General features: G+C 40.0%; 1 protein-coding gene across 1 annotated transcript in view; it reads left to right on the forward strand.

The window, feature by feature from the left end:
• The window catches only part of USP15 (ubiquitin specific peptidase 15), a 449675-nt gene that overhangs the window by 406379 nt on the left and 24934 nt on the right, over window positions 1–18362 (forward strand). The window contains exon 21 of the mRNA XM_053716753.1: window positions 4984–5072. Within this exon, the coding sequence (XP_053572728.1) occupies window positions 4984–5072 (89 nt within the window). The remainder of the gene's footprint in view (window positions 1–4983; window positions 5073–18362) is intronic.

The raw sequence follows: 18362 nt of genomic DNA on the forward strand, positions 1-18362 counted from the left end.
CTTTGCTAACTTAATACATTTACTGTGAAAATTTGGTTGCTATAACTAACTTGGTTCATTGTTATTTCAACTGTGAAAGCTTTTTGTGCTTCTTAAAGGCACAGTAGCGTTTTTTATATTGCTTGTAAATTTATTTGAAAAGTATTTTCCAAGCTTGCTAGTCTCATTGCTAGTCTGTTTAAACATGTCTGACACAGATGAATCTGTTTGTTCACTATGTATGAAGGCCAATGTGGAGCCCCATAGAAGGTTGTGTACTAAATGCATTGATGTAACTTTGAATAAAAGTCAGTCTTTGCATGCAAAGAAATTATCACCAGACAACGAGGGGGAAGTTATGCCGACTAACTCTCCTCACGTGTCAGTACCTTCGCCTCCCGCTCAGGAGGTGCGTGATTTTGAGGCGCCAAGTACATCAGGGAGGCCCTTACAAATCACTTTGCAGGACATGGCTACTGTTATGACAGAAGTATTATCTAAATTGCCAGAATTAAGAGGCAAGCGTGATAGCTCTGGGTTAAAGACAGCGCGCTGATGATGTGAGAGCCATGTCCGATACTGCGTCACAATTTGCAGAACATGAAGACGGAGAGCTTCATTCTGTGGGTGACGGATCTGATCCAGGGAGACTGGATTCAGAGATTTCTAATTTTAAATTTAAGCTTGAGAACCTCCGCATATTGCTAGGGGAGGTATTAGCGGCTCTGAATGATTGTAACACGGTTGCAATTCCAGAAAAATTATGTAGGTTGGATAGATACTATGCGGTACTGGTGTGTACTGACGTGTTTCCTAAACCTAAAAGGCTTACAGAGATTATTAGCAAGGAGTGGGATAGACCCGGTGTGCCTTTTTCCCCTCCTCCCATATTTAGGAAAATGTTTCCTATAGACCCCACCACACGAGACTTATGGCAGACGGTCCCTAAGGTGGAGGGAGCGGTTTCTACTTTAGCTAAGCGTACCACTATCCCGGTGGAGGATAGTTGTGCTTTTTCAGATCCAATGGATAAAAAATTAGGTTACCTTAAGAAAATGTTTGTTCAACAAGGTTTTATCTTACAGCCCCTTGCATGCATTGCGCCTGTCACTGCTGCGGCGGCATTCTGGTTTGAGTCTCTGGAAGAGGCCATTCGCACAGCTCCATTGGATGAAATTATGAACAAGCTTAAAGCACTTAAGCTAGCTAACGCATTTGTTTCTGATGCCGTCGTACATTTAACCAAACTTACGGCTAAGAACTCCGGATTTGCCATCCAAGCGCACAGAGCGCTATGGCTTAAATCCTGGTCAGCTGACGTGACTTCTAAATCTAAATTGCTTAATATTCCTTTCAAAGGGCAGACCTTATTTGGGCCCGGCTTGAAAGAAATTATCGCTGACATTACGGGAGGTAAGGGCCATGCTCTACCTCAGGACAGGGCCAAATCAAAGGCCAAACAGTCTAATTTTCGTGCCTTTCGTAACCTCAAGGCAGGAGCAGCATCAACTTCCTCCGCTCCAAAACAGGAAGGAGCTGTTGCTCGTTACAGACAGGGCTGGAAAACTAACCAGTCCTGGAACAAGGGCAAGCAGGCCAGAAAACCTGCTGCTGCCCCTAAGACAGCATGAAGAGAGGGCCCCCTATCCGGAAACGGATCTAGTGGGGGGCAGACTATCTCTCTTCGCCCAGGCTTGGGCAAGAGATGTCCAGGATCCCTGGGCGTTGGAGATCATATCTCAGGGATATCTTCTGGACTTCAAAGCTTCTCCTCCACAAGGGAGATTTCATCTTTCAAGGTTATCAGCAAACCAAATAAAGAAAGAGGCATTTCTACGCTGTGTACAAGACCTCTTACTAATGTGGGTAATCCACCCAGTTCCGCGGACGGAACACGGGCAGGGATTCTATTCAAATCTGTTTGTGGTTCCCAAGAAAGAGGGAACCTTCAGACCAATCTTGGACTTAAAGATCCTAAACAAATTCCTAAGAGTTCCATCATTCAAAATGGAAACTATTCGAACCATCCTACCCATGATCCAAGAGGGTCAGTACATGACCACTGTGGACTTAAAGGATGCCTACCTTCACATACCGATTCACAAGGATCATTATCGGTACCTAAGATTTGCCTTCCTAGACAGGCATTACCAGTTTGTAGCTCTTCCCTTCGGGTTAGCTACGGCTCCAAGAATCTTTACAAAGGTTCTGGGCTCACTTCTGGCGGTACTAAGACCGCGAGGCATAGCGAAGGCTCCGTACCTAGACGACATCCTGATACAAGCGTCAAGTTTTTAAACTGCCAAGTCTCATACAGAGATAGTTCTGGCATTTCTGAGGTCGCATGGGTGGAAGGTGAACGTGGAAAAGAGTTCTCTATTACCACTCACAAGGGTTCCCTTCCTAGGGACTCTTATAGATTCTGTAGAGATGAAAATTTACCTGACGGAGGCCAGGTTATCAAAACTTCTAAATGCTTGCCGTGCCCTTCATTCCATTCCACACCCGTCAGTAGCTCAGTGCATGGAAGTAATCGGCTTAATGGTAGCGGCAATGGACATAGTACCATTTGCGCGACTGCATCTCAGACCGCTGCAATTGTGCATGCTAAGTCAGTGGAATGGGGATTATTCAGATTTGTCCCCTCTACTAAATCTGGACCAAGAGACCAGAGATTCTCTTCTATGGTGGCTTTCTCTGCCCCACCTGTCCAAGGGGATGACCTTTCGCAGGCCAGATTGGACGATTGTAACAACAGACGCCAGCCTTCTAGGTTGGGGCGCAGTCTGGAATTCCCTGAAGGCTCAGGGATCATGGACTCAGGAGGAGAAACTCCTCCCAATAAATATTCTGGAGTTAAGAGCAATATTCAATGCTCTTCTAGCTTGGCCTCAGTTAGCAACTCTGAGGTTCATCAGATTTCAGTCGGACAACATCACGACTGTGGCTTACATCAATCATCAAGGGGGAACCAGGAGTTCCCTAGCGATGTTGGAAGTCTCAAAGATAATTCGCTGGGCAGAGTCTCACTCTTGCCACCTGTCAGCAATCTACATCCCAGGCGTGGAGAACTGGGAGGCAGATTTTCTAAGTCGCCAGACTTTTCATCCGGGGGAGTGGGAACTGCATCCGGAGGTCTTCGCCCAACTGATTTATCGTTGGGGCAAACCAGATCTGGATCTCATGGCGTCTCGCCAGAACGCCAAGCTTCCTCATTACGGATCTAGGTCCAGGGACCCGGGAGCGGCGCTGATAGATGCTCTAGCAGCCCCTTGGGTTTTCAAGATGGCTTATGTGTTTCCACCGTTTCCGCTGCTGCCTCGACTGATTGCCAAGATCAAACAGGAGAGAGCATCAGTGATTCTGATAGCGCCTGCGTGGCCACGCAGGACCTGGTATGCAGCCCTAGTGGACATGTCGTCCTCTCCACCATGGTCTCTGCCTCTGAGGCAGGACCTTCTAATTCAGGGTCCTTTCAACCATCTAAATCTAATTTCTCTGAGGCGTACTGCATGGAGATTGAAAGCTTGATTCTATCAAAGCGTGGCTTCTCGGAGTCGGTTATTGATACCCTAATACAGGCTAGGAAACCTGTTACCAGAAGAATTTACCATAAGATCTGGCGTAAATATTTGTATTGGTGCGAATCCAAGAGTTACTCATGGAGTAAGGTTAGGATTCCTAGGATATTGTCTTTTCTACAAGAGGGTTTAGAAAAGGGCTTATCCGCTAGTTCGTTAAAAGGACAGATTTCTGCTCTGTCTATTCTTCTACGCAAGCGTCTGGCAGAAATTCCAGACGTTCAGGCTTTTTGTCAGGCTTTGGCTACGATTAAGCCTGTGTTTAAGACTGTTGCTCCGCCGTGGAGCTTAAACTTAGTTCTTAACGTCCTGCAAGGCGTTCCATTTGAACCCCTTCATTCCATTGATATTAAGCTGTTATCTTGGAACGTTCTGTTTTTGATGGCTATTTCCTCGGCTCGAAGAGTCTCTGAGTTATCTGCCTCACATTGTGATTCTCCTTATCTGATTTTTCATTCAGACAAGGTAGTTCTGCGTACTAAACCTGGGTTCTTACTTAAGGTAGTTTCTAACAGGAATATCAATCAAGAGATTGTTGTTCCATCATTGTGTCCTAACCCTTCTTCAAAGAAGGAACGACTTTTGCATAATCTGGACGTAGTCCGTGCCCTGAAGTTCTATTTGCAGGCAACTAAAGATTTTCATCAAACTTCTTCCCTGTTTGTCGTTTACTCTGGACAGAGGAGAGGTCAAAAGGCTTCGGCTACCTCTCTCTCTTTTTGGCTTCGTAGCATAATACGTTTAGCCTATGAGACTGCTGGACAGCAGCCTCCTGAAAGGATTACAGCTCATTCTACTACAGCTGTGGCTTCCACCTGGGCCTTTAAAAATGAGGCTTCTGTTGAACAGATTTGCAAGGCTGCGACTTGGTCTTCACTTCACACTTTTTCAAAGTTTTACAAATTTGACACTTTTGCTTCTTCGGAGGCTATTTTTGGGAGAAAGGTACTTCAGGCAGTGGTTACCTCCGTTTAAAGTTCCTGCCTTGTCCCTCCCTTCATCCGTGTACTTTAGCTTTGGTATTAGTATCCCATAAGTAATGGATGACCCGTGGACTGACTACACTTAACAAGAGAAAACATAATTTATGCTTACCTGATAAATTTATTTCTCTTGTAGTGTAGTCAGTCCACGGCCCGCCCTGTCTTTTAAGGCAGTTCAAAAAATTTTAATTTAACTCCAGTCACCACTGCACCCTATGGTTTCTCCTTTCTCGTCTTGTTTCGGTCGAATGACTGGATATGACATGTGAGGGGAGGAGCTATATAGCAGATCTGCTTGGGTGATCCTCTTGCAACTTCCTGTTGGGGAAGAGATATAATCACATAAGTAATGGATGACCCGTGGACTGACTACACTACAAGAGAAATAAATTTATCAGGTAAGCATAAATTATGTTTTTTATTTACATTTTGTTTTCTAGATACAGCTTTTGCAAAAAATAAAGATGACGGAAAATGGTATTATTTTGATGATAGCAGTGTCTCAACTGCTTCTGAGGACCAAATAGTGGTAAGTACTTACCACTGCAGGGTAATTGGGGTTGACAAAATACCAGCAATTAAATGCAGTGGAATTAATTTTAAAGATTAATATCTGAATGAATAAAATGTGTCAGGGACATGGATGTTTTGGGATAGCATAGTAGGACATAGCTTCCTCTATTCAAAAATAGAATCTTGCAAAACCAAATGGTAAGACTCTAGGGTGCATTCATTAAAAAATATATATTTCTTTTATGTAATTAGCAAGAGTCCATGAGCTAGTGACGTATGGGATATACATTCCTACCAAGAGGGGCAAAGTTTCCCAAACCTCAAAATGCATATAAATACACCCCTCACCACACCCACAATTTAGTTTTACAAACTTTGCCTCCCATGGAGGTGGTGAAGTAAGTTTGTGCTAGATTTCTACGTTGATATGCGCTTCGCAGCAGGCTTAAGCCCGGTTTTCCTCTCAGAGTGCAGTGAATGTCAGAGGGATGTGAAGAGAGTATTGCCTATTTGAATACCATGGTCTTCCTCTAGGGGATCTATTTCATAGGTTCTCTGTTATCGGTCGTAGAGATTTCTTCTCCTACCTCCCTTTTCAGATCGACGATATACTCTTATATACCATTACCTCTACTAATTCTTGTTTCAGTACTGGTTGGCTATCTACTATATGTAGATGAGTGTCTTAGGGTAAGTAAGTCTTATTTTATTTATGACACTCTAAGCTATGGTTGGGCACTTTATATGTAAAGTTCTAAATATATGTTTTAAACTTATATTTGCCATGATTCAGGATAATCAGTATTCCTTCTTTCAGACTGTCAGTTTCATTTTTTTGGGAAAATGCATATGAATAAAAAAAATTTCTTACCTTAAAAATTTCAATTTGACTTTTTTCTTTGCAGGCTGTTAGGCTCGCGGGTGCAGAAAATGCTTCAATTTATTGCGTCATTTTTGGCGCGACCTTTTTTGGCGCAAAATTTCATAATTTCCGGCGTCAACTAGTTGACGCCGGAAGTTTTCATGTGGTTGCGTCATTTTTTGACGCATGTGTGTTACAGACATTTTTTGCGCAAAAAAATGTGGGCGTCATTTTTGGCGCCAAAAAATGTGGGCGTCATACTTGGCGCCATAAAATGTGGGCGTCATACTTGGCACCAAAAATGTGGGCGGCATACTTGGCGCCAGTTTTTTTCACATTATTTCAGTCTCACTTTTTTGTTGCTTCTGGTTGCTAGAGGCTTGTTTGTTTTGCATTTTTTCCCATTCCTGAAACTGTCATTTAAGGAATTTGATAATTTTGCTTTATATGTTGTTTTTTCTATTACATATTGCAAGATGTCACAACCTGACCCTGGATCAGAATCTACTTCTGGAAAGACGCTGCATGATGTTGGTTCTACCAAAGCTAAGTGCATTTGTTGTAAACTTTTGGTAACTGTTCCTCCGGCTGTAGTTTGTGTTAGTTGTCATGATAAACTTTCTAATGCAGATAATGTCTCCATTTGTAATAATCCATTACCTGTTGTTTTTCCTTCAACATCTAATGTTCAGGATGTTCCTGTTAATGTAAGAGAATTTGTTTCTAATTCTATTCGGAAGGCTCTGTCTGTTATTCCTCCTTCCAGTAAACGTAAAAGGTCTTTTAAAACTTCTCCTATTTCAGATGAATTTTTAAATGACCGCCATCATTCTGACTTATCTATTTCTGATGAGGATCTATCTGGTTCAGAAGCTTCTGCCTCAGATATTGACACTGATAAATCTTCATATTTGTTTAAGATGGAGTTTATTTGTTCTTTACTTAAAGAAGTGTTGATTGCATTAGATATGGAGGAGTCTAGTCCTCTTGATATTCAATCTAATAAGCGTTTAAATTCAGTTTTTAAACCTCATGTAGTTATTCCAGAAGTTTTTCCAGTTTCTGATGCTATTTCAGAAGTAATTTCTAGGGAATGGAATAGTCTGGGTACTTCATTTACTCCTTCACCAAGGTTTAAGAAATTGTACCCTTTGCCATCTGATAGATTACAGTTTTGGGAAAAAATCCCCAAAGTTGATGGGGCTATCTCTACTCATGCTAAACATACTACTATTCCTACGGCAGATAGTACTTCTTTTAAGGATCCTTTAGATAGGAAGCTTGAATCCTTTCTAAGGAAGGCTTATTTATGTTCAGGTAATCTTCTTAGACCTGCTATTTCTTTGGCTGATGTTGCTGCAGCTTCCACTTTCTGGTTGGAGGCTTTAGCGCAACAAGTGTCAGACCATAATGCTTATAGCATTGTTAAACTTCTTCAACATGCTAATAACTTTGTTTGTGATGCCATTTTTGATATCATTAGAATTGATGTCAGGTATATGTCTTTAGCTATTTTAGCTAGAAGAGCTTTATGGCTTAAATCTTGGAATGCAGATATGACTTCTAAGTCAACGTTGCTTTCTCTTTCTTTCCAAGGTAATAAATTATTTGGTTCACAGTTGGATTCAATAATTTCAACTGTTACTGGGGGGAAGGGAGCCTTTTTGCCTCAGGACAAAAAATCTAAAGGTAAATATAGGGCTGCTAATCGTTTTCGTTCCTTTTGTCAGAATAAGGAACAGAAGCCTGACCCTTCCCCTAAAGGAACAGTTTCCGTTTGGAAACCTTCTCCAGTCTGGAATAAATCCAAGCCTTTTAGAAAGTCTCCACATTATTTAAGTCTCATTTTTTATTGCTTCTGGTTGCTAGAAGCTTGTTCTTTGGCATTTTTTCCCATTCCTGAAACTGTCATTTAAGGAATTTGATCAATTTTGCTTTATATATATGTTGTTTTTTCTCTTACATATTGCAAGATGTCTCACGTTGCATCTGAGTCAGAAGATACTACAGGAAAATCGCTGTCAAGTGCTGAATCTACCAAAGCTAAGTGTATCTGCTGTAAACTTTTGGTAGCTATTCCTCCAGCTGTTGTTTGTATTGATTGTCATGACAAACTTGTTAAAGCAGATAATATTTCCTTTAGTAAAGTACCATTGCCTGTTGCAGTTCCTTCAACATCTAAGGTGCAGAATGTTCCTGATAATATAAGAGATTTTGTTTCTGAATCCATAAAGAAGGCTATGTCTGTTATTTCTCCTTCTAGTAAACGTAGAAAATCTTTTAAAACTTCTCTCCCTACAGATGAATTTTTAAATGAACATCATCATTCTGATTCTGATGATTCCTCTGGTTCAGAGGATTCTGTCTCAGAGGTTGATGCTGATAAATCTTCATATTTATTTAAAATGGAATTTATTCGTTCTTTACTTAAAGAAGTACTAATTGCTTTAGAAATAGAGGATTCTGGTCCTCTTGATACTAATTCTAAACGTTTAGATAAGGTATTTAAAGCTCCTGTGGTTATTCCAGAAGTTTTTCCTGTTCCTAATGCTATTTCTGCAGTAATTTCCAAAGAATGGGATAATTTGGGTAATTCATTTACTCCTTCTAAACGTTTTAAGCAATTATATCCTGTGCCGTCTGACAGATTAGAATTTTGGGACAAGATCCCTAAAGTTGATGGGGCTATTTCTACCCTTGCTAAACGTACTACTATTCCTACGTCAGATGGTACTTCGTTTAAGGATCCTCTAGATAGGAAAATTGAATCCTTTCTAAGAAAAGCTTATCTGTGTTCAGGTAATCTTCTTAGACCTGCTATATCTTTGGCTGATGTTGCTGCAGCTTCAACTTTTTGGTTGGAAACTTTAGCGCAACAAGTAACACATCGTGATTCTCATGATATTATTATTCTTCTTCAGCATGCTAATAATTTTATCTGTGATGCCATTTTTGATATTATCAGAGTTGATGTCAGGTTTATGTCTCTAGCTATTTTAGCTAGAAGAGCTTTATGGCTTAAAACTTGGAATGCTGATATGGCTTCTAAATCAACTTTACTTTCCATTTCTTTCCAGGGTAACAAATTATTTGGTTCTCAGTTGGATTCCATTATTTCAACTGTTACTGGTGGGAAAGGAACTTTTTTACCACAGTATAAAAAATCTAAAGGTAAAAACAGGGCTAATAATCGTTTTCGTTCCTTTCGTTTCAACAAAGAACAAAAGCCTGATCCTTCATCCTCAGGAGCAGTTTCAGTTTGGAGACCATCTCCAGTCTGGAATAAATCCAAGCCAGCTAGAAAGGCAAAGCCTGCTTCTAAGTCCACATGAAGGTGCGGCCCTCATTCCAGCTCAGCTGGTAGGGGGCAGGTTACGTTTTTTCAAGGAAATTTGGATCAATTCTGTTCACAATCATTGGATTCAGAGCATTGTTTCAGAAGGTACAGAATTGGTTTCAAGTTGAGACCTCCTGCAAAGAGATTTTTTCTTTCCCGTGTCCCAGTAAATCCAGTAAAAGCTCAAGCATTTCTGAAATGTGTTTCAGATCTAGAGTTGACTGGAGTAATTATGCCAGTTCCAGTTCCGGAACAGGGGATGGGGTTTTATTCAAATCTCTTCATTGTACCAAAGAAGGAGAATTCTTTCAGACCAGTTCTGGATCTAAAAATATTGAATCATTATGTAAGGATACCAACATTCAAGATGGTAACTGTAAGGACTATCTTACCTTTTGTTCAGCAAGGGAATTATATGTCCACAATAGATTTACAGGATGCATATCTGCATATTCCGATTCATCCAGATCATTATCAGTTCCTGAGATTCTCGTTTCTGGACAAGCATTACCAGTTTGTGGCTCTGCCGTTTGGCCTAGCTACAGCTCCAAGAATTTTTACAAAGGTTCTCGGTGCCCTGCTGTCTGTAATCAGAGAACAGGGTATTGTGGTATTTCCTTATTTGGACGATATCTTGGTACTTGCTCAGTCTTTACATTTAGCAGAATCTCATACGAATCGACTTGTGTTGTTTCTTCAAGATCATGGTTGGAGGATCAATTTACCAAAAAGTTCTTTGATTCCTCAGACAAGGGTAACCTTTCTGGGTTTCCAGATGGATTCAGTGTCCATGACTCTGTCTTTAACAGACAAGAGACGTCTAAAGTTGATTACAGCTTGTAGAAACCTTCAGTCACAATCATTCCCTTCGGTAACCTTATGCATGGAAATTCTAGGTCTTATGACTGCTGCATCGGACGCGATCCCCTTTGCTCGTTTTCACATGCGACCTCTTCAGCTCTGTATGCTGAAGCAATGGTGCAAGGATTACACGAAGATATCTCAATTAATATCTTTAAAACCGATTGTTCGACACTCTCTAACATGGTGGACAGATCACCATCGTTTAATTCAGGGGGCTTCTTTTGTGCTTCCGACTTGGACTGTAATTTCAACAGATGCAAGTCTCACAGGTTGGGGAGCTGTGTGGGGATCTCTGACGGCGCAAGGAGTTTAGGAATCTCAGGAGGTGAGATTACCGATCAATATTTTGGAACTCCGTGCAATTTTCAGAGCTCTTCAGTTTTGGCCTCTTCTGAAGAGAGAATCGTTCATTTGTTTTCAGACAGACAATGTCACAACTGTGGCATACATCAATCATCAAGGAGGGACTCACAGTCCTCTGGCTATGAAAGAAGTATCTCGAATTTTGGTTTGGGCGGAATCCAGCTCCTGTCTAATCTCTGCGGTTCATATCCCAGGTGTAGACAATTGGGAAGCGGATTATCTCAGTCGCCAAACGTTGCATCCGGGCGAATGGTCTCTTCACCCAGAGGTATTTCTTCAGATTGTTCAAATGTGGGAACTTCCAGAAATAGATCTGATGGCGTCCCATCTAAACAAGAAACTTCCCAGGTATCTGTCCAGATCCCGGGATCCTCAGGCGGAGGCAGTGGATGCATTATCACTTCCTTGGAAGTATCATCCTGCCTATATCTTTCCGCCTCTAGTTCTTCTTCCAAGAGTAATCTCCAAGATTCTGAAGGAATGCTCGTTTGTTCTGCTGGTAGCTCCGGCATGGTCTCACAGGTTTTGGTATGCGGATCTTGTCCGGATGGCCTCTTGCCAACCGTGGACTCTTCCGTTAAGACCAGACCTTCTGTCTCAAGGTCCTTTTTTCCATCAGGATCTCAAATCCTTAAATTTAAAGGTATGGAGATTGAACGCTTGATTCTTGGTCAAAGAGGTTTCTCTGACTCTGTGATTAATACTATGTTACAGGCTCGTAAATCTGTATCTCGAGAGATATATTATAGAGTCTGGAAGACTTATATTTCTTGGTGTCTTTCTCATCATTTTTCCTGGCATTCTTTTAGAATACCGAGAATTTTACAGTTTCTTCAGGATGGTTTAGATAAGGGTTTGTCCGCAAGTTCTTTGAAAGGACAAATCTCTGCTCTTTCTGTTCTTTTTCACAGAAAGATTGCTATTCTTCCTGATATTCATTGTTTTGTACAAGCTTTGGTTCGTATAAAACCTGTCATTAAGTCAATTTCTCCTCCTTGGAGTTTGGATTTGGTTCTGGGAGCTCTTCAAGCTCCTCCGTTTGAACCTATGCATTCATTGGACATTAAATTACTTTCTTGGAAAGTTTTGTTCCTTTTGGCCATCTCTTCTGCTAGAAGAGTTTCTGAATTATCTGCTCTTTCTTGTGAGTCTCCTTTTCTGATTTTTCATCAGGATAAGGCGGTGTTGCGAACTTCTTTTGAATTTTTACCTAAAGTTGTGAATTCCAACAACATTAGTAGAGAAATTGTGGTTCCTTCATTATGTCCTAATCCTAAGAATTCTAAGGAGAAATCGTTGCATTCTTTGGATGTTGTTAGAGCTTTGAAATATTATGTTGAAGCTACGAAATCTTTTCGTAAGACTTCTAGTCTATTTGTTATCTTTTCCGGTTCTAGAAAAGGCCAGAAAGCTTCTGCCATTTCTTTGGCATCTTGGTTGAAATCTTTAATTCATCTTGCCTATGTTGAGTCGGGTAAAACTCCGCCTCAGAGAATTACAGCTCATTCTACTAGGTCAGTTTCTACTTCCTGGGCGTTTAGGAATGAAGCTTCGGTTGACCAGATCTGCAAAGCAGCAACTTGGTCCTCTTTGCATACTTTTACTAAATTCTACCATTTTGATGTATTTTCTTCTTCTGAAGCAGTTTTTGGTAGAAAAGTACTTCAGGCAGCGGTTTCAGTTTGAATCTTCTGCTTATGTTTTTCGTTAAACTTTATTTTGGGTGTGGATTATTTTCAGCAGGAATTGGCTGTCTTTATTTTATCCCTCCCTCTCTAGTGACTCTTGTGTGGAAAGATCCACATCTTGGGTAGTCATTATCCCATACGTCACTAGCTCATGGACTCTTGCTAATTACATGAAAGAAAACATAATTTATGTAAGAACTTACCTGATAAATTCATTTCTTTCATATTAGCAAGAGTCCATGAGGCCCGCCCTTTTTTGTGGTGGTTATGATTTTGTATAAAGCACAATTATTCCAATTCCTTATTTTATATGCTTTCACACTTTTTTATCACCCCACTTCTTGGCTATTCGTTAAACTGAATTGTGGGTGTGGTGAGGGGTGTATTTATAGGCATTTTGAGGTTTGGGAAACTTTGCCCCTCCTGGTAGGAATGTATATCCCATACGTCACTAGCTCATGGACTCTTGCTAATATGAAAGAAATGAATTTATCAGGTAAGTTCTTACATAAATTATGTTTTTTCCATCAGGATCTCATAAATTCTCTTGGCATTCTTTTAGAATTCCTAGAATTTTACAGTTTCTTCAGGATGGTTTGGATAAGGGTTTGTCTGCAAGTTCCTTGAAAGGACAAATCTCTGCTCTTTCTGTTCTTTTTCACAGAAAGATTGCTAATCATCCTGATATTCATTGTTTTGTACAGGCTTTGGTTCGTATTAAGCCTGTCATTAAGTCAATCTCTCCTCCTTGGAGTCTTAATTTGGTTCTGAGGGCTTTACAGGCTCCTCCGTTTGAACCTATGCATTCTCTGGATATTAAATTACTTTCTTGGAAAGTTTTGTTCCTTTTGGCCATCTCTTCTGCTAGAAGAGTTTCTGAGTTATCTGCCCTTTCTTGTGAATCTCCTTTTCTGATTTTTCATCAGGATAAGGCGTAGTTGCGGACTTCATTTAAATTTTTACCTAAAGTTGTGAATTCTAACAACATTAGTAGAGAAATTGTTGTCCCTTCATTGTGTCCTAATCCTAAGAATTCTCTGGAGAGATCTTTACATTCTTTGGATGTAGTAAGAGCTTTGAAATATTATGTTGAAGCTGCTAAAGGTTTCAGAAAGACTTCTAGTCTATTTGTTATCTTTTCTGGTTCCAGGAAAGGTCAGAAGGCTTCTGCCATTTCTTTGGCGTCTTGGTTAAAGTCTTTGATTCATCATGCTTATGTAGAGTCGGGTAAGTCCCGCCTCAAAGGATTACGGCTCATTCTACTAGGTCAGTTTCTACTTCCTGGGCTTTTAGGAATGAAGCTTCTGTTGATCAGATTTGCAAAGCAGCAACTTGGTCTTCTTTGCATACTTTTACTAAATTCTACCATTTTGATGTTTTTTCTTCTTCAGAAGCAGTTTTTGGTAGAAAAGTAATTCAGGCAGCTGTTTCAGTTTGATTCGTCTGCTTATTATTTCATTTTTTTTTTTTTATTTGGGTTGTGGATTATTTTTTTAGCGGAATTGGCTGTCTTTATTTTATCCCTCCCTCTCTAGTGACTTTTGCGTGGAAGTTCCACATCTTGGGTATCTGCTATCCCATACGTCACTAGCTCATGGACTCTTGCTAATTACATGAAAGAAAACATAATTTATGCAAGAACTTACCTGATAAATTCATTTCTTTCATATTAGCAAGAGTCCATGAGGCCCACCCTTTTTGTGGTGGTTATGATTTTTTTGTATAAAGCACAATTATTCCAATTCCTTATTTTATATGCTTTCGCACTTTTTTATCACCCCACTTCTTGGCTATTCGTTAAACTGAATTGTGGGTGTGGTGAGGAGTGTATTTATAGGCATTTTGAGGTTTGGGAAACTTTGCCCCTCCTGGTAGGAATGTATATCCCATACGTTACTAGCTCATGGACTCTTGCTAATATGAAAGAAATTAATTTATCAGGTAAGTTCTTACATAAATTATGTTTTTTCCATCAGGATCTCATAAATTCTCTTGGCATTCTTTTAGAATTCCTAGAATTTTACAGTTTCTTCAGGATGGTTTGGATAAGGGTTTGTCTGCAAGTTCCTTGAAAGGACAAATCTCTGCTCTTTCTGTTCTTTTTCACAGAAAGATTGCTAATCATCCTGATATTCATTGTTTTGTACAGGCTTTGGTTCGTATTAAGCCTGTCATTAAGTCAATCTCTCCTCCTTGGAGTCTTAATTTGGTTCTGAGGGCTTTACAGGCTCCTCCGTTTGAACCTATGCATTCTCTGGATATTAAATTACTTTCTTGGAAAGTTTTGTTCCTTTTGGCCATCTCTTCTGCTAGAAGAGTTTCTGAGTTATCTGCCCTTTCTTGTGAATCTCCTTTTCTGATTTTTCATCAGGATAAGGCGTAGTTGCGGACTTCATTTAAATTTTTACCTAAAGTTGTGAATTCTAACAACATTAGTAGAGAAATTGTTGTCCCTTCATTGTGTCCTAATCCTAAGAATTCTCTGGAGAGATCTTTACATTCTTTGGATGTAGTAAGAGCTTTGAAATATTATGTTGAAGCTGCTAAAGGTTTCAGAAAGACTTCTAGTCTATTTGTTATCTTTTCTGGTTCCAGGAAAGGTCAGAAGGCTTCTGCCATTTCTTTGGCGTCTTGGTTAAAGTCTTTGATTCATCATGCTTATGTAGAGTCGGGTAAGTCCCGCCTCAAAGGATTACGGCTCATTCTACTAGGTCAGTTTCTACTTCCTGGGCTTTTAGGAATGAAGCTTCTGTTGATCAGATTTGCAAAGCAGCAACTTGGTCTTCTTTGCATACTTTTACTAAATTCTACCATTTTGATGTTTTTTCTTCTTCAGAAGCAGTTTTTGGTAGAAAAGTAATTCAGGCAGCTGTTTCAGTTTGATTCTTCTGCTTATTATTTCAATTTTTTTTTTTTATTTGGGTTGTGGATTATTTTTTCAGCGGAATTGGCTGTCTTTATTTTATCCCTCCCTCTCTAGTGACTTTTGCGTGGAAGTTCCACATCTTGGGTATCTGCTATCCCATACGTCACTAGCTCATGGACTCTTGCTAATTACATGAAAGAAAACATAATTTATGCAAGAACTTACCTGATAAATTCATTTCTTTCATATTAGCAAGAGTCCATGAGGCCCACCCTTTTTGTGGTGGTTATGATTTTTTTGTATAAAGCACAATTATTCCAATTCCTTATTTTTGATGCTTTCGCTCCTTTCTTATCACCCCACTTCTTGGCTATTCGTTAAACTGAATTGTGGGTGTGGTAAGGGGTGTATTTATAGGCATTCTGAGGTTTGGGATACTTTGCCCCTCCTGGTAGGAATGTATATCCCATACGTCACTAGCGCATGGACTCTTGCCAATATGAAAGAAATTAATTTATCAGGTAAGTTCTTACATAAATTATGTTTTATCGCATTTTTTAATGTTATATTAACAAAATGGTGTGTTCTAATCAGTTATGACACCAAAACAAGGTGCCCAGAGGCAGAACTTTTTTAGTGAACATTTTTCTGCAGATCATTTTGAAGTGAAATTCAGCTCTATTGCAATACGATGATTAACTGGAGAATAAAGCAATTTTGTTAAGTTTTTTTGTAATATATTGCAGCAGAGGGAAAAAAAATCAAGTTTTTTTAAATGTCTCCTGAATATATTTGTTTCCTTTTCTCTTGGTCTAACATCACATAAATATAAGGTAAGCCCACAAGACCGTCTTACATTCAGGATTCACAGCTTTGCTGACAGGGAAAGGCTAGGGGGTGGTGTTGAAAAGTCCCTGAGAGCCGCAACTTTGCAGCATTGCTTCATATTTGACTGTTCTGTTCAAACAGTGCTTTTCTCTCGCTGCACGGTGTTAAGGAAACTTACACCGTGCAGCCAGAGCATAGCGCTGTTTAAAGAGAATAGCTTGATATGGAACAACTCTGCAGAGCAAAAGTGCTAACAGTTCCTGCATGTGTCCTGTTCTTCCTTCAGACATGCTGCATTTTATGCTATGACATCACAGATCACTGCATGTTCTACCTTGGGGACAAGTTGATTAATACATACATAGATAGAATACAATACATACAATACATAGAAAACTACTTCCGTAACCGTCATTAATTCAGTAAAGGCACCACTGATGCATCTTAAACTTTTGCTGTTAAAGGCTACAAGTTATTTAATTTTAATACAAAACGATATCAATACTAAAATCACCATAAAATGGCAATACATTTTTGCATAGTTGTCTAATAAATACAACATTAATGTTCAAGAAATAACTTTTGTCCCACTGTAAATTAAGATACTTTTTTTGTTCTGTTATCTAAATATGCATGTAATGTATCCAAAATATTATACTTCTTACCACCTCTAGATGGCACCGTTACTGCATCTATTGTCTTAACATTTATTTATGTAAACTTGTCATTTGCAGATCTTTGTCTAAATATAACTGAAACTTTTTATTATTAAGATGTTCATAAATTGTTGTATATGACAGATTTGATACTCGATAAGATGGATAACAAATTTTGTATTGCAGCTGACATAAAATATGAAATCACACAGCTTAGTACTAACTATTGCAAATCTATATAGAACAATACAGGGACAGAAAATCCTTTTTTTTTTTTCTTTCATGATTCAGACAGAACATACAATTTTAAACAACTTTCCAATTTGCTTCTATCATCAAATTTGCTTGATTCTCTTGTTATCCTTTGTTGAAGGAGCAGCAAACACATCAGGTGAGCCAATCAGAAGAGGAATCTATGTACAGCTACCAGTCAGCAGCAAACTCCCAGTAGTGCATTGATGCTCCTGAACCTTCCTAAGAATACTTTTCAACAAAGGATAGCAAGATAATGAAGTAAACTAGAAAATAGAAGTTAATTGAAAAGTTGTTTAAAATGTCTTGCTCTGAGGTTCCGGAGGAGGAGCTTATGCTCAGGTCGAGAAGCGCTAGCTCAGAGCTCTCCTGTCTGAAGCTGTTGGCGGAGTTTTTCTTCCCGCGCCTTGCCCTGAGACCCAGGGTAGCTACTAAAGTAGCTTAATTCAACGCTACCAGAACCTTGCAGCGGAAAAACAACACACTGCGTTACATCCTCTCAGCCCTGAAAAACATTTAACTTACTCTGTTAACCTCCCTGCATAGGAGACCTTTTTGCAAGGGAAAAAAAACTTCGGCAGTTCCCCTTCCCCTCCTCTCCCACCGGTGCTGCGTGAGGGGAGGGTAGAAGCATTCATCTCTTCATACTGAGGTGCGAGAAACGCCAAAACTTGTCATTCTTACCCTATGGCTGGGACAGTTGAAGCCCCTTTTTGCTGCTTCGTTCTGGTTGCCTGGCTTGGGGTGCAGCTCTTGAAGAGATTCTGATTGGGTGAGAGTGCAGTCCAAGTATAGACGCGCCTCCTGGGAGTGCTACTGATGGCGGCGGTGGGAAGGTGCCTAGACTAAAGCCGTCGCTACCCTACGGATGCAGCTGCTGCGGAAGCACACAAGTAGAGTTCCTGGAGGTTGAGAAATGGAGGCATAGACCCAGGGAGCCCCCGGAGGCACAACTGTTCGCCAGGGCAAGGAGTCGCAACTCGCAATTGGAGCTTCCTAAGACTGGTGCTCACAGGGAAGTGCAGTTAAGGACAGCTGCCGCAGAAGTTATGCCATTCCACCCCTAAAACGCAAGTTGAGGTAAATTCACTCAGGGAGATGGCCTAGAACAGTGCTCAGCAGGGTCCTCCTGGCTTTGGAAGGCACATTATACTAGAAGCAATTGAAGGGGTTAATTTTCTCTCCTCTCCCACGGATGCTGCGTCAGAGGAGTTTAGTGAAATAACTTTATCCTTTTCTGTGAATAAAAAAGAGACATATTAAAAATTGGTTTATTAATTTTTGCAAGCAGTAAAGATCTCCTGAAAAAAAAGTGAGCTGTTTCTTGAAGGAAACTGTCCTCCTCTATATTGGTAAAACTGCTTATTTTTTCATTATCTTCTGTTAAACATGTCAAAGTGATTATTAGCCCTTCTATAAATACCTTGTATTACATAAATCGTCTAAGAAACACTGTGGTATTATAAACTATAGCTCAGATCCCCCCCAATTTAATCGGAGGATTTAGTTGTGGAATTCAACTAGCCTCCTTTAGTTGCATATTTTTTATGTACATGTATACTTGGCAAACAAAATAAGGATAATTTGCTA

This window comes from Bombina bombina, chromosome 6 (genome assembly GCF_027579735.1).
Source record: "Bombina bombina isolate aBomBom1 chromosome 6, aBomBom1.pri, whole genome shotgun sequence".
Taxonomy (NCBI): Eukaryota; Metazoa; Chordata; class Amphibia; order Anura; family Bombinatoridae; genus Bombina; species Bombina bombina.